The sequence below is a fragment of the Grus americana genome, chromosome 28 (genome assembly GCF_028858705.1).
Source record: "Grus americana isolate bGruAme1 chromosome 28, bGruAme1.mat, whole genome shotgun sequence".
Taxonomy (NCBI): Eukaryota; Metazoa; Chordata; class Aves; order Gruiformes; family Gruidae; genus Grus; species Grus americana.
The window spans coordinates 5,247,439-5,261,910 of NC_072879.1; the positions used below are offsets into that span (position 1 = coordinate 5,247,439).

General features: G+C 54.6%; 1 protein-coding gene across 7 annotated transcripts in view; it reads right to left on the reverse strand.

The window, feature by feature from the left end:
* SH3GL1 (SH3 domain containing GRB2 like 1, endophilin A2) overlaps positions 1-14,403 on the reverse strand; it is a 29,830-nt gene extending 15,427 nt beyond the window's left edge. For 2 of the 7 annotated variants that reach the window (XM_054805154.1, XM_054805151.1), the window contains exon 1: positions 1,448-1,534. In XM_054805154.1, the coding sequence (XP_054661129.1) occupies positions 1,448-1,519 (72 nt within the window). In that variant the 5' untranslated portion in view covers positions 1,520-1,534. Of the gene's footprint in view, positions 1-1,447; positions 1,535-8,092; positions 8,233-13,288; positions 13,339-13,935; positions 14,111-14,192 lie in introns of those variants that run through there. The other 5 variants (XM_054805153.1, XM_054805156.1, XM_054805155.1 and 2 more) reach the window with 5 other exon arrangements.
* Between the last annotated feature and the right edge of the window lie 69 nt (positions 14,404-14,472).

The following is a 14,472-nucleotide window of genomic DNA, read 5'->3' on the forward strand; positions in this document are numbered from 1 at the left end:
GCACGTGTGTTTGGGCAGGACATCCCGGAGGTATTTAGGAGCGCAGAAGATCGGGAGAGGTTTTGCGAGCAGGAGATGGGCAGTCCCAGCACGGAGCAACGGCACGGGCTGTTCTGCACGGTGGCCTCGCTGCATCGCTCCCGGGGGCTGCCGCTGGCTGAGGTGTGACAGATGGGTAGAAAATAAAAAGGAAAAAGGGAGATTTTTGTACAGCAGCATCAACAAAATTCATGGCAAACGGAGAGGGAAGACGCCATCGTCAGCCAAATTCGGCCCCCCCCCCACCTCGAAACCCTGAGGGTCCCCGGCTGCCCAACCTGCCGATGCGGGAGGCGTAAGTCGGCGTCATTTTCTGCTAATAAGCAGCTTTCCCTTGGGACATTACATACGTCATGTTGATGTTCTGCTCTTTAGCCTTTAGATAACTTTAAAAAGGGAAATTATCCCTAACTCCCTCCTGCCTCAAACAAGCAAAACACATCAACAGAAACACAAAACCTAGGTTTTTTTAAACTTGCTTTCTTTTTCCGTAGCAAACAGTCAGCCCTATTTATAACACATCAAACATACGCCATCCTTGCAATCAAAACAGTTGCCTGCAGTAGAATGAAAACCTTATCCTTCCAGATTCTGGCGTATCAAAGCCTTCCTCTTCCTCCCTGCCACCCTCCGCCTCTCAACAGAAAGTTCCCTTTGAGAAATAAATAATAAAAACCCCAACCCCACAGATGAGCAAACAGACAAGCAGCTCTACCCCGGCTCCCTTCATCAGGAAAGAACAGGTCCAGTGGAAAAAGCCAGCCCACAAAATAATTAAAAAAGATGCTGTAAATGTTTTGAACCCCAGATGAAGAGGGACTGGGCGCAACACGACAGCCTACAGACACGTAGAAGCAGCAGGTAAGGAAAACCAGAGCTAACTGGGATCGCCGGTGCCCAGCGGAGCAGATCTACAGGTTGTTCTGCAAAACCTAAATAAAGCCATCGCCGCTGCTCCAGGCGTGACCCCCTGGCATTAAGTGTAATTTTGGGTCATCTTCACCGGTAGCTTTATCATCACAGCGTAAGAGGCAGCTGGGTGGTTGCAGCTCCACGGAGCTGACAATTTACTCCGTTGCTGCATGTATATTTAAGCTTTAAAATTGATGGGTAGTAGATGGGTTTAGTCAGTCGGCTGCAGTCAGTGGGGCTTGGCAACGGCAGGGCTGCAGAGCCCCAAAAAAGCCTCCTCCAAACCACTCCGGTTCTAACGGCGTGCCCGGGAGAGGCAGGAGCCCGGCTGGGAAACACGCAGGGGTCCTCCCCGAGCACCCCGCACGGCTCGGCCACCGCAGAGGCTCCCTGCGGAACCGGCTTGTCCCGGGAGGTGTCTCGAGGCCGACGGCAATCACCCGCAGACCGACGGCTCACGCCAACACAAAGCGTCTCATTAAAAGTTAATTGTCACCTTCCTGGCGTAATCCTTGGAAATGAGACGAGACTGGAGGGTGCTGCTCTGACAGCAGATACCGGCTGGCATCCAGAGCACGTGTACATCGTGTCGAGGCCTCGCCGTTTTGGGTAAGTCTCCAGTTCCCGGCCACGAAGGCAGCGAGCGCACGGGGCTGGGAATGGGGAAGAGACGACCGGCCGGTTCCCGTGGAGCAGCGGCAGCTGATGCAAACCCACCGAGAGCTTTAACGCTGCCAAACACCCCTCTTCTCCCCAGCCAGTCCGTGGTTCTGTCTGTCCACATTAGCTTCGTAGATCTGACTGTATTCTGCCTCCTTAGAGGCTTTTAAGGTGGTTTTTTTTTTTTAATTAAAAATGCAAGGCATCCTTTCTTAAGGAAGGACGCTGCTGAGATGCAGCAGACACCCCAGTTTAAGGAAAGATTGTCACGCCCACAGCAAAGTAATCGCTAATGTGAGCAACTTCTGACCTACTTTAAGGAGAAGAAAACAAATCTAAGTGTTTATCGTGCGGAATAGGAGATGAAAAATTACCACTGGCCTTGTAACGAAGAGGAATGCATGTTCCCTAGCAGACCCCCATGTTCCGAATAGCTGGGGGATCGGAGGCACCCAGCAGCTCCGTGGTCCTCGCCAGGCTGATCACCGCTGCACCCGCGGGGTTTTCTCACCCCAAAAGCTGCCCCTCTAAGGCGAGAGGGCTGACAAGCGCTAGAAGAGGAAAGAGCGCGAGAGGAAGCAATTTCCCGTCACGAGCAGGTTAGCAGCAGAGCTAAAAACAGGAGGCGGATGCCACTCGGCAGACACCGTCTCACCATTTTGCACATCCCCGCTGGGCTGCGGGGCAAACCAGAGCAAGAGGAAGGGCAGCCGAAGCTCTCGCCCCCCTGCCCCTCCAAGCAAGACGCTGCTGCTGGCTCCTAACGTCAGCCCCACCGTTTCTCCAACCCGTCTCCGGGCACACAGACCTGACCGCTGCACCCACCATTAAGTTCTCTGGTCTCCCTGCTAAATAGCTCACCGGAGCATTTTTACTCTGTTATCCAGCCCTCAAACTTCTCCTCAACTTTTTTTTAACATTTATTTTTCCTGTTCCCATCTTTTGCAGAGAGGGGCCGGTCCCGTCCGAGACTCGCCACCCAAGCACCAGCGATGCACTCGTGCAAAGGCACGTAGAGGTGCTCCGCTGCCTCCGGACACGTGCACCGGGAAAACGTGGCTAGAAACAAACCGAGCTTCCCACCCACTCACCATCTGAGATGGGGATCTAAGCACTCTCCACCCAAGACCAGAGGAATTGCCTTGATTTTGAGCAGGAAGGTCAACCCAGAACAATGAAGAGCTCCTTCCCTTCCTTCCCAACCAGGCAGAAAGCCTTCAAAGTGACCTCGGGCTGTAATCTTATCACATAGAAACCGCAAAGAAAGAGCTGCCGCATGCAAAGACAGCTTTCTAGGGAGCCACCTGTCAAATCACCTACTCAAAGCGCTATCGAATGACTCATCTCCATCCAGCAGATGGGCTCAGAGGAATGAGGACAGCACAAATTAAAAAAAAAAAAAAAAAAAAAGAGTAACTTAAGCAGCAGCCAGCAGGTCACACTCGCAGAGCTCGGGCCAGAGAAAGGCAGACACATACACCGCAATGCAGCCGCTGCCTGTTGGCTCGGGGGATTTGGTCCTTTCCTCGTCCGTAACTCGACAATATTTAAAATCCTGGTTGTGATCCATGCTTACGAGGGAGGCTCTCTGCTCATCTCGGTGCTCTCCAAGCTAACTCTTCCAGCAGAATGACGACGCCTCCTTCCCTCCCCAGGCAGAAGCCCCGACAGCTCGGCTCGCCGTGGTTAACGCCGAGCCAGCCTGCCGAAAGGGCGCAACGCTGCCCGAAAAGCAGACTCACCCCGGAGGAGAAAGGTTTCAACACGCAGCTCTCGCCACGGGGAGATGCTTGAAATGTTCTCGCTGCAGGGAAGGGGGCACCTCCTAACAGTCAGCAACAGCCATTCGCATCATAAATATTTTCTCTTATTATTAGTTACTTCTCGCGTGCTCTGTATCAAATGAGACATAATTTCTATTCAGCTGGAAAAAAAAAAATTGAAAAAAATTGGGTCAAGTTAACAGGGAAAACAAAAACACGTATGGAAAAAAGCAGCAGCTCTCTCCCGGTAATGCCCTTCTCATCACCCATTCGCGGTGACTACAGCAATTCAGAGGAAGTCCACTAAACCGAGGGGAAACGTGGAATATCTGCCTTACATCCAGATTTCCTGCCCAACCTCCCTACGTCCTCTCTCGGAAGAGCCCTGGTGAATCACAGCCTGACTTTTGCAAAGCTGCTGAGCCATCATTCCTCAGCAACTCCACCCGACCTTGCAAACCCAGGGGGGAAAAAACCCAACAAGATGAGTGGCTCCTCGCATTTGAGGCTTGGAGCCGCTCGTTAGATGCGATATCACAGTACAAAGCACCAGAAGCGCCTGATTGCAATCCTCGGTTTCCTCTTCTGCAAAGCTGCGACGACAAACCGAGGCAGAGCACCCAGCGATCCCGTCCTTCGGTCAGCGTACGGAGGATCAGCCCCGACCGTCCGCCCGCACGCTGCTCCTAGGGATTTCACAAAAAGCAAAGGGGGAAAAAAGAAGGAACGGGAGCGCAAAAAGCAAGGAGGGGGGGAAACGAAGGACCAGGAGGACTTGCAACACCTGTATGTCCCTGGGGAAAACACCACGGCTGTAGGGCAGCTTGCAAAAAAAGCAGCAGAAGGGATTTCTGCTCCCTGTGCAAACCAAGACAGATGAAAAAACACCTCCCCGGGGTGCATGACACTAACTGGCATCACCCAGTGGGAAAAAAACCCAGCAACGGAGCCCGGAGACTATCAAGGAACTGGGAAGGAGGCAGAAGAACCTCCGGATTTGCAGCGTGATGAGACCAAACTGGGCTGATGGGACATGTAGAGCGATTGCCTAAAATGTTTAGTCACGGCCGCGTTCAGTTTCGGGTGGCAGACAGCGTTGATGAGTTCAGGGAAGAGTCAAGGTGAGCTCCCAGGCAGGTTTACAGACAGGAGAGAGATCAAAAAAAAAAAAAAAAAAAAAAAAAAAGATGCTGAGCTCAGGCAGGAGCCCAGCTCCATCAAAGGGAAAGCAAAAACCCCCTTCCTGGCTCGGAGGGGGCAGAGGGAGCCCCATGCAGAGCACGTTTAACACGCACAGCGCTGGCCAAGCAAAGAAATCCAGGACGGACCTAGCGATATCTCAGCGTACACAAACATCAAAGAGGGAGAGAAATAATTGAGAACACTATAAATACGCGTTTTCCTTGTTAATTTGAATACTAGGAAAAGCTTAGCGGCTATCAGACCAGAGCACAGCATCCTAAGGAAAAGGAGAGCGAGAACGAGTGAGCAGACGCCCGTAAGACTGCCGGAGCAACGCGGGAACGGCGCGCTACACCAGATCGAACTCCTGCTGCTGCACCGGTTCCTCCCAGAGCTCTGCGCGGAGCCTTCCCCGCACCCAGGGGCTCTCGTCACGCTTCCAGCCCATGCGAGATCACGCTGAACCCATTTCTTTTTTTTTCCTCTTGCTGCACATCATTAACACTTGCTAATACTCGTTCCAGAACGGTTTAAATGTGAAAAAATCCCTCCCAGCACTTTGCAGTTTGCTTTTACCCTGCAGATGACACCACCGAGGCATCACTATTGCCCTTCTGCCCCGCAGCCAGAGCAACAGGCGTACCAGAAATTCTGGTCCATAACTTTTGAGATTTACGTTATCCCTGTCGAGCACAAAAGCGCAGACTCCCTTGGTCTTTAAAATTCATCCAATACAATTAGGAGGATCTTTACTACGAGAATAGCTACACCAACATCTGGTACTCCAGATTTGTGCCTGCCCGGTGTCCCCTAAGTCCCCCCAAAAGTACGTGCACAGACAGGCATCACCAACGACCAACGTGTTTTCTATACCACGGAGCTACGCAGTGAAGAAAACCAGGACGGGGAAAAAAATAAAAAACCTTTTTGGTAAGAACAGCAGCTTCTCACACAGTGGATTTGCTTCGTATGTAGATAATCGTTCACCATTTTTCTGCCTTTTTCGTCAGGAAGGTGGCAAAATTAGAAGTTAAATATAGCTAGTCCTGTGAAGCCAAACCAAATTTGTTCAAGAAAGTGGTTAATAAATTATCATTGATGAATAAAGTCTGGGCCAACAAGAAGATACAGGCTAGTTTTCGAGCTCTAGGATGAATTATGAAGCATTTTCTCAATTAGAAAAAGCCCTTTAAAGCTTTAATCATGCAAATTTTATCTTCTGTCTGAAAGACAGAATTTCATTATGGAGATGCGTTTAACTTTTTTTTTTTTTGAGCAGAAAAGCAATCTAATTAGTGACAGTATCATGAATGTTATTAATAGCCAGTTAATATGAGATAGGAAGATTCTAAAATTCCCAGTAGCTTTCAAAGAAAAAAAAAAAAAAAAGGGACCGGTTCTATTCATAAGGAACCGGCAACAAAGCTAATTACACACGCCAGGGGCTAGAAGGCTTTTCCTGGAAGCAAGAGCAGCCCAGACCCTCTCTTGATGGTCTCTCCATCTGCTGCAAGAGGAGCAGCAGGACAGGTCCAGGACCTCAGGGCACCACGTGTCCCCCCGCCCCAGGACAGCCCCAGCGGGACGGGGGGTCCGGCAGCACCCCCGGGCGCTATCGGCAAACCCAGCTCCAGCAACGAAACCACGCGGCCGTCGGAGAGGATCCCACCAGCAGGTTGTTTATCCCTCCAGCTTGGGCCAAACGCGGCCCTTTCCTGTCAACAGGAACCCGTTCCCGAAAGCCATGGGATCGCCGACTGAAGGGATGGGGGGGGGGCGCAAGGGGGAGAGGAAACCTTTAAAAAAAATAAAAAAATTAATTATTGCTTTTATAGTGGGGCTAAATCTTGCACTAAGTCATGTCACACGGCAGCTTATGAGAAGAGAAGCTACAGGATGCTGCGGGGCTTTCCCAGCCCGGATCCTTCCCCATCCGCTGCGGCTCTGCACGGACTCACCTGCTGCCCGGGGGGGAAGGCTGGCAGCGGGGGGACACACACAGCTCAGGAGGGAGCAGATCCACAGGAAAAGTCACACACACCCCCCCATTGACAGGAGCTCCAGCTCCCGGGCCCCTGACTTCACAGCTCGGGCTGATGATTTAATCAGCGCAATTAAAAAGATGGACCGCAAGCACAGCCCTCCACAACGCAGGAGTCTTATGAAACAGCACCAGCATCGAGATGCAGCACTGAGTTTCCACGTGAATGAGTTCAGCTGGCATTACAAACCCAAAACCTTCTGGGTTCCGGATTGATTTTATTTCTGGTCTTTTCGGTAACTCGGCATCCTGCTTGGGAGCAACGCAAACCAGCGGCCTTCTGCTGAAGGGACAGCAAACATCGATGCAGGCTGCAGCAGGCTCAGGTCTTGTAATAACCCCACACACCCCGCTGCACACAAATTCCCTCCCCGAGGGGCACCGAGCCTGCCGAGGCAGCCCACGGTTTTGATTTTTTTTTTTTTGTTTTTTTTTAATTTATTTCCGCAGTCTCGGGCAGAAGGAGCTGCCGGGCTGCCACCCCTCCTCCGGTTTTACCACCCGGGGCTTGGATGGGGCTGCGAGCCCTGGCAAAAGGCACTGGCATACGTAGGGATGGGGGAGAGAAGGAAGGAAAAAAATAATGTGCTAAAGAAATGAATCAGCTTTTACAAGCCAGCCTGCCTGATCTCATCCTTATTTTGCTCTTTCCCAGGAGGAAAGTATTGGCAGGGAGAAGGGGGAGGAAGGATTTCCTTCCACCGCATCCAGAAACCATCCCCCTCGGCACCGTCCACTTTTCAATAGTTCACCCATAACCTGCGAAAACACAGTTAGATAAATAGATAATTTTAGACAGAAATCCCCGAGGCAGACGGGCAGGCATCACCACGCAGAGCAAGACGAGGACGAGGAATCAGCGCTCCCAAAGCCGCGCAATCCCCCCCGGCCCTGAGTCACGTATCCTTCCTGCGTCCCAGATTCCCCCAGCTGCAAACGCAGGATAACACTTTCCCTGTTTGACATCAGAAACGAGGAGGGGAAGCAAACGGAGCAGGGTACGGAGAAATGGAGTTTTCCACCTCTGTTTTCTGTCTTTGCCTTCCAAGAATTTGAGTTCTCGTTACTATTAGAGCCCAATAGCTGTGAAAGCAATCTTAAAAAGAAATAAAAAAGCCACGTTAAAAGTAACCGATGCGGAGATACGAGCCATCCCCTGCCTGCGACTCCAGACAGGCTGAACAATACCGAGAAAAGCTGAAAACCGCTCCACTACGGGGCTGCTCGGCTCAGCTCCAACAATGATTAACCAGCCGAAAAACGTCGCCCTGCCAGGCGTTTCATCGACGACAAATCGTGCAAGAAAAGGAGAGGGAGTTAGTATGAAAATACCCCGCACGCAGTCATTTTAGCTAGACGTGACTGCAGGCATCTCCGCAAGTGTTCAGTCGTCGTCATCACCTAGGCTAGAAGCGGCGCGCGCGCTGAAGTCTAATCCCCTTCGCTCAGAGGTTTGCCAAAAGCAGAGTACGCGCGTCCTCCTCCGCTTTTTCACCTGCCATACGTGGATTCGCAAACGCGCGCATCACCGAAACGCCCATCTCCGGTGACAGCAAACCGCTGGGGGCTTCAGGCCGACTGCCGAATACGACTCCCCCCAGCTCCCCGGCCGGCAAGCTGAAAACGCGGGATGTCACACTAGGGTTGAGCGAATCTGGCTTTCCTCCAGCCTCAGGAGCAGATTAACATTGAAAAATAAACTGCAGGGGAATCCAGCCCAGGTTAATATTAATAGAGCAAACACCGAGTGCCGTGGGAGGGAAGGTCAGGCTGGCAGGAGTCAGCAAAATCCCTTGACTCCCCAGTCCAAATTCCCATTTATAGATAAGGAACTGAGAGCCCAACGCTGCCAACTACTTCCCCCAGGAACTACCTGCTCGCCGTGCCATCGCAGCACCCAGTCCTCGTTCTGCCTTCGGCGTCAAAGCGCAGCCACTGCCGCGGCAGAAAAGCCAAGGAGCGACCTGCTCCCAGGATCTCCTCCTGCTCCTCAGACCCTGCCACCGAGGGACAGGCCCGCTTGCTCGCAGAACTCACCAGAAAAGCTCAAACAGAACACACGAGCCCAAAATAGCACCTCAACCCCCTCCTCGGGTGCCCAGTTCCTCCACTGGCAGCTCTGGGTGCTCTCCTGGGTGAAGTCTCGGTGCACCAGCAAGGGCTTCCCCAGGATTTCGACCCCGGACGGTGCAGGCAGCCCTGCCCGACTGCTGCCTGCACACACTCGCACCTCTCGGAGTGGCTTTCTGGGAAAGCAAAAAAAGCCACCGCACGGAGTGTTTCGGGTCCGCTCTGGGCTTTACTAATTGCTGGAGGATTCAAGACAAGTCAGCATGAAGTCCTCATCCCACTGCAGAGCAGAGACTGGCCTCTCCTGGGGGGCTGCACCCCCACTTTAATATCTCTGGGCACTGGCGCTGTCCTAAAAGCTTTGACTCACATCCACTGGCCAAAAAGCCACAGCAGACAAAGATTTAATAGATCTGGAAGATCCTAGATGTAAGGAAGAAATTTTTTACGCTGAGGGCGGTGAGACACTGGCACACGTTGCCCGGAGAGGTGGGAGATGCCCCATCCCTGGAAACATTGAGGGTCGGGTTGGACGGGGCTCTGAGCACCCCGCTCCGGTTGAACATGTCCCTGCTCGTGGCGGGGGGTTGGACTAGATGAGCTGGAAAGGTCCCTGCCAACCCAAACCATTCTGCGATTCTACGATCTCCCTGCCGCCGCGATAACCTCCCCGCAGCACGGTCGGCGTGGGGAGCATGACCCTCCGCTCCCCCGGCTCCGCAGTCCCTCTCTGCCCCAACACCAGCCACGGTTTAAACTCCGGCAGCGGCGAGTTGGATCAAAAACGTGCAGACGAACTCGGGGTGCGTCAGTCCGCACCAGAGCGGGAGCGAGCTAGAGCTGGAAGGCAGGCACAACCAAAATCACCTGCAGCAAGACAGGGCACCGACAGACAAGCTCTGGCCGGGGAAAGGGACCTCCTGGGTTTGGTTTTCCATGTGGAAGGTTATCCCATATGCTATGCTTCCCATTTCTCTTCCAGCAGGAGATCCTGTGCTGCACGGCCCATCTGTGACGTCCCGAGAAACCCACCGCCTGGCCGCAGACAGAGCGAAGGCAGCGAACGGAAAGGCATCTCGTGTCTACAAGAGAAAAGCCCCAGAGAGCCAGACGCTAGGAGGACTGACCTGTCCTTAAAAAAAAAACAAAGATAGCTCTTAAAAGGTATTGCCTGGGAAAGGGAGGGGAAAAAACCCCGTGCTTGAGAGCACAGCGCAAAACCAGCGTAGAAAAAGCCTCAGCCAGGAAATCCCAACCCGGCAGGGGCAAGAGCAAAGAAGGCCAAAAAAAAAAAATAAAAAAGGAGAAACGCCATCCCTGCGCTCTGTCCCCATCACCAAACGGTCCCTGCGCAGCACACCTAGGAGTGGATTCCTGCTCAGCCTGCCATCGCATCGCAGCGCCTGGGCACCAAGCCGCGGGGAAGGAAGCTCTTTGGGCTGGTTAACGACCGGCCGGCAAGCGTACATTGCCGACGTACGGAGCTCGGGGATCGCTCGGTCCTTCTGGGCCGAGATGGCTGTCAGAGGCTACAGAGCACATCGCAGGCTCTCAGACCAGGCAGAAAGCAAGCAGTAGCTATTCACGTTGGAGAAATACCTTCAGAAGCCTTGAAAGCAGTCATCAAACCCGGGAAAAAGCGCGCGTGTCAAGGGCTCGCCAGTTTTAATTAGCGCTCGCCCCTCTCCCTCTTGGAAAATGGCTTTTGTGCTTTGCGTGTGGAGGAGGTTGCTGGTCCGTGTCTCGGGCCAGGACTCCTCGGGCACAGCAGGGCACGAGCCGCCGCTTGCTATTCCGGCTCCTAAACCCAGGCAGGCCTAAGCGGGGTTTAGGCTTGAACCACACAGGTTCAAAGCCAGGAGCACGTTAATCCTGTTTGGGATGACAGCGGTGCCCAGGGCTGAACACCAGCCCGGTTTAAAAAAGCGATGCCGTCTTCCCTCATTCACCCTCGCTTGGGCTGAGTCTGCTGCCTGAGCCGAACCGCTGCCATACAACAACACGTCTCGCGTCCCCAAAACGGCCCCGCTGCACCTGAAATCACAATATTTGGCAAGTTTATTCTTGCTGCGCCTCGGTCACCTGCCAAGCCACGGCTGCCCAGAGCACAGCAGCCCGTCCATCCTGCCCGACGGAGAGGGATGCTCCCCGTACCGGCTCCCTGCATCCCCGGGGCAGCACCCAAAGCAGCCGCACCGGGAGCCGCGGCGATACCACGCCAACGTGGGCTACGGCTAAGGGACGCCGCACACCACTCCCCGGCTCAGCCCCGTCCCCGGCGAGCAAGCTGTGCCGCTCCTCCCGCCTCCGCACTGCCAGGCGGCGTACAGTCCCAGGTAGGACAGTCCTGCTGCCACAGAGGGAGGGGACGCGTTTATCAGCCTCCACCCCAGGGTTTGTCCCTTCAAACCGGCGGCTGATAAACCCGCCGGTGCCAGGCAGGGCTGCTGTTGTACGTGTAAGTAGTGACAAACCCGCTCACGCTCAATAAGCATTGGGATTCGCCCAGGAACGGCGCAGGCAGGCGCTTTGCTTCGTGCAGCCTCCCCTATCCAGCGGTTAAGGGAAAGTTTTGCAAGCTTTTAGGACTGAAACCGGTCTGTATAAAAAGAAAATGGTGCAAACAAAGACATTTCTACATCACAAGGTTCCTGCAAATTCCTGAGTGGGATCAGCCAGTCTCATACCTGCAAGCAGGGGCTGCGCCGGGACTTCCCAGCCTGCTCACAATACTGGAGCTCAAAGCTGCTGCTCTTGTTGTTTCTCCTCCTTCCCTTTGCGAGAATGTTTTCTACAGCTTTTTTTTTTTTTTTTTTAAAAGAACGTTTTGCTGTGATCTAGCAAAACCTGTTCTGGATGCACACACAGAACTGCTCACCATCTGCAATATTTGCCAGCGTGACTTTTTCCTTTTTTTTTTTTTTTTCAGGATACAATCTCAGCTTTCTCCTGCGTGTGGGCGCCCGGCTGCCTCACCCAGGGAAGACGTGGGCCCGCAGGAATCAGACGGAGGAAGCCCACGAGCCAAGCCCTGTTCCCTGTGACTACCAAGAAGGCTGAACTGGCCCCCTTGTCACGCGGGGAGTCGGGGGGATCCCAAACCCGCCGCTCCAGCGGTACCGAGGTCCTCACAGACCTTGGTCCTGGATCCATTCTTCAATTAACAACAGACATGGAACGAAACGCAACGTTTTTAGGAAAGATCTTCCACATGTTTGGTTTTGGCAGCGTCCGATAGCTTTAAGGGAGCCAAAAAAATAAACTAATCCTCCTCTCCTTCAGCCAAGGGGCGGCTGAGGAGTGGGACCGGTGGAGGGAAAGGGAAGGAGGGTGGAAAGGGAAGGGAGAGGAGGAGAAGACACAAAAATGGCCAAACTGGAACCAGTCGCTCCCAGTTAAAGCATCTCTGGGGTGTAGTAGATACCTGCGTCCCCGTCACCAGGGTGCTGCAAAGGGGGTGGCAGCGCCAGCGAAAGGGGACGACGTCCCTCCCGTCCCTGCAAAGCGAGTCGCTTCGCCGATCGCAGTGGAAAACCTCCCACCAAAACTGGCTTCTTTGGATGAAATCAGCCCCCAAAACCCCGCGGCAACAAGAGTCGTGAAAGAGCTCACGATGCGGTTGCAAATACACCTCATCTCTCGCTTTAATACGCCACCGAACACATTTTAAGCAAAGTACGTGCGCGCACGCACGAGAGGGGAACAGGCCACCAAGTCTGCGTGTTGGGCCAGCAACTTCTCCCTGGATAGCCACGCCGGGTTTAATTTTTCCACAAGCAACTAAAATGGTTCCTTTTAAGAAAAAAAAAAAAAGGCACCTGTTACAGAAAAAAAAAAAAAAACACAAACAAACCCACACCAAAGGCCACATATGACTTCACTTCCCAAAAATTCCCCCCAAGAAAGGTTTCATCAGGTGTTTTAAAAGGACGTTTTTAGACTTTAGCAACACGCTGCTCCTGACTCATCAATGAGCTTTCACCTCTAATTGCCTGCGACACCACCACGGCGCATCCACGCCAGCAAAATCCTCCTACGCTGAGTTTTCAGCGCAACCTTCCCCCATGGAAGTCGTAAAAAAAAAAACAAACCAACAAAAAACAACCAACACCAAAAAACCCCACGACGCAGGGGTTTGCGAGAAAGGGGGTGGGGGAATGACTTAAGGAATCTGTTATTTTGCTTTGCTGTTTAAGCAAAATGCTTTTTCGTAAACACGGCCAAGAAAGGAAGCGACGCACGTAGGGCTGAGCTTAAGGGGGTTTAAACTTTGGAGAACACGGTCTGGTGGGAGATCTGCACAAAATTCATCTTAAATTTAAAAATGGGGGCAGAACAGCAGCGACCGGGGGAAGCAGAAGAGAGTTGGCCATTGCAGAACGGTTCTACAAATACATTAAAAAATAAAATAAATCCTGAGCAGCGATGTTGGCGGTGTTCGCGGGCTGAAGGAAGGGTAACTCTGCTCGGGGGGATCGGCCACGGCGCAGAGTGTTCACGAACCCTGTGGGAAGCAGATTCCCACATTTTGGGGGCAGGGGGCGGGGGGGGAAGAGCCGCAGAATCGGAGCTGCGAGGAGCCACGCTTCACCAGCTTCCCTTTAGGACGACACGAACTCACTGTTTATCGCCGGAGCCGTCGATTACAGCATCAATTTTTCGCTTGGCTCGCTAAAAAAAAAAATCACACATCTGACAAGTTTTTTCCGACGTCCCCCGGCTGTTTCCCGTGTGGGCCGGGGCTCGGGGTCCCTCGCCAACCCCAAAATCCTGCCGCCAGATGTTCTCCGGGAAGCGGGAGCTGCAGCTGCCACCGGGGGTTAACGGGGCCGGTGACCCCCCCGCACACCCCGAGCTACGGCCCCCAACCCCGCACGGCCACCCACTTCCAAGGGTTTTTTTCCCCCCTAAAATCCCACTCTGCTTCGAAAACCCGATGGCACCTTGGCTGTCACGGACACGGAGCGATTTTGGGGAGGGTGGGCAGCACACCCCCACCCTGACCCCCACCCCGGGACCCTCCGCCCCACGGCGGGGGCGTTTCTCTGCGGGGGTCCCCCCATCAGCACCGGGGCGGGGGGGGGGGGTACGGGACACCCCCCTCCCCCCAGGCTCCCCCCCAGGGTTTGGGGACCATCCGAGGGGGTCACACCGGGGACGCTGCGGCACCCTGCCCCGTCACGGCGGGGGGGGGAACGGCACACCGGGAACCACCGGGAGAGGAAAGCCGGGGGGCGGCGGGGGCAGGAAGGGAGGAGACTAGGATACCGGGAGGTGCTGAGCTGGCACACCGGACATCGGCGAGGGGACACCGGGCACGGGTACCGGAGGGCGATGCCCGGCGGACACGGACCGGGATAACGGCGGCGATCAGGGCAGCACCGAGCCGGCCCGGGCAGGCGGCAGCGGGGGGGGGGGTGTCACCGAGGCGGAGGGGCGAGCGCTGGGAAGGGAAAGGAAGGGAAGGGCGGCCACCCCCGGGCCGCGGCGGCGGGAGGAATCCCGGGGGTTCCCCGGTGCCTCACCTGGCTCGCCTTGTAGAACTGCTTCTTCAGCCCCGCCACCGACATGCTGCCGCCTCTGCCGGCCGCCGAGGGACACCTGAGGAGAAGGGACGGGGGGATGGGGGGGCCAGGCGGCGGGACGCCTCGGCACACAGGAGCGGAGCGGAGCAGAGCCCAGCCCAGCCCGGCCCGGCCGCTGCCGCCGCTTCCGCCGCCGCCGCCAGGAAACGCCGGGCCGGGCCCGCCCCGCCCCGCCCCGCCCCGCCCCCTACCGCCACCGGCACCACCGAGAAGCGCGCTC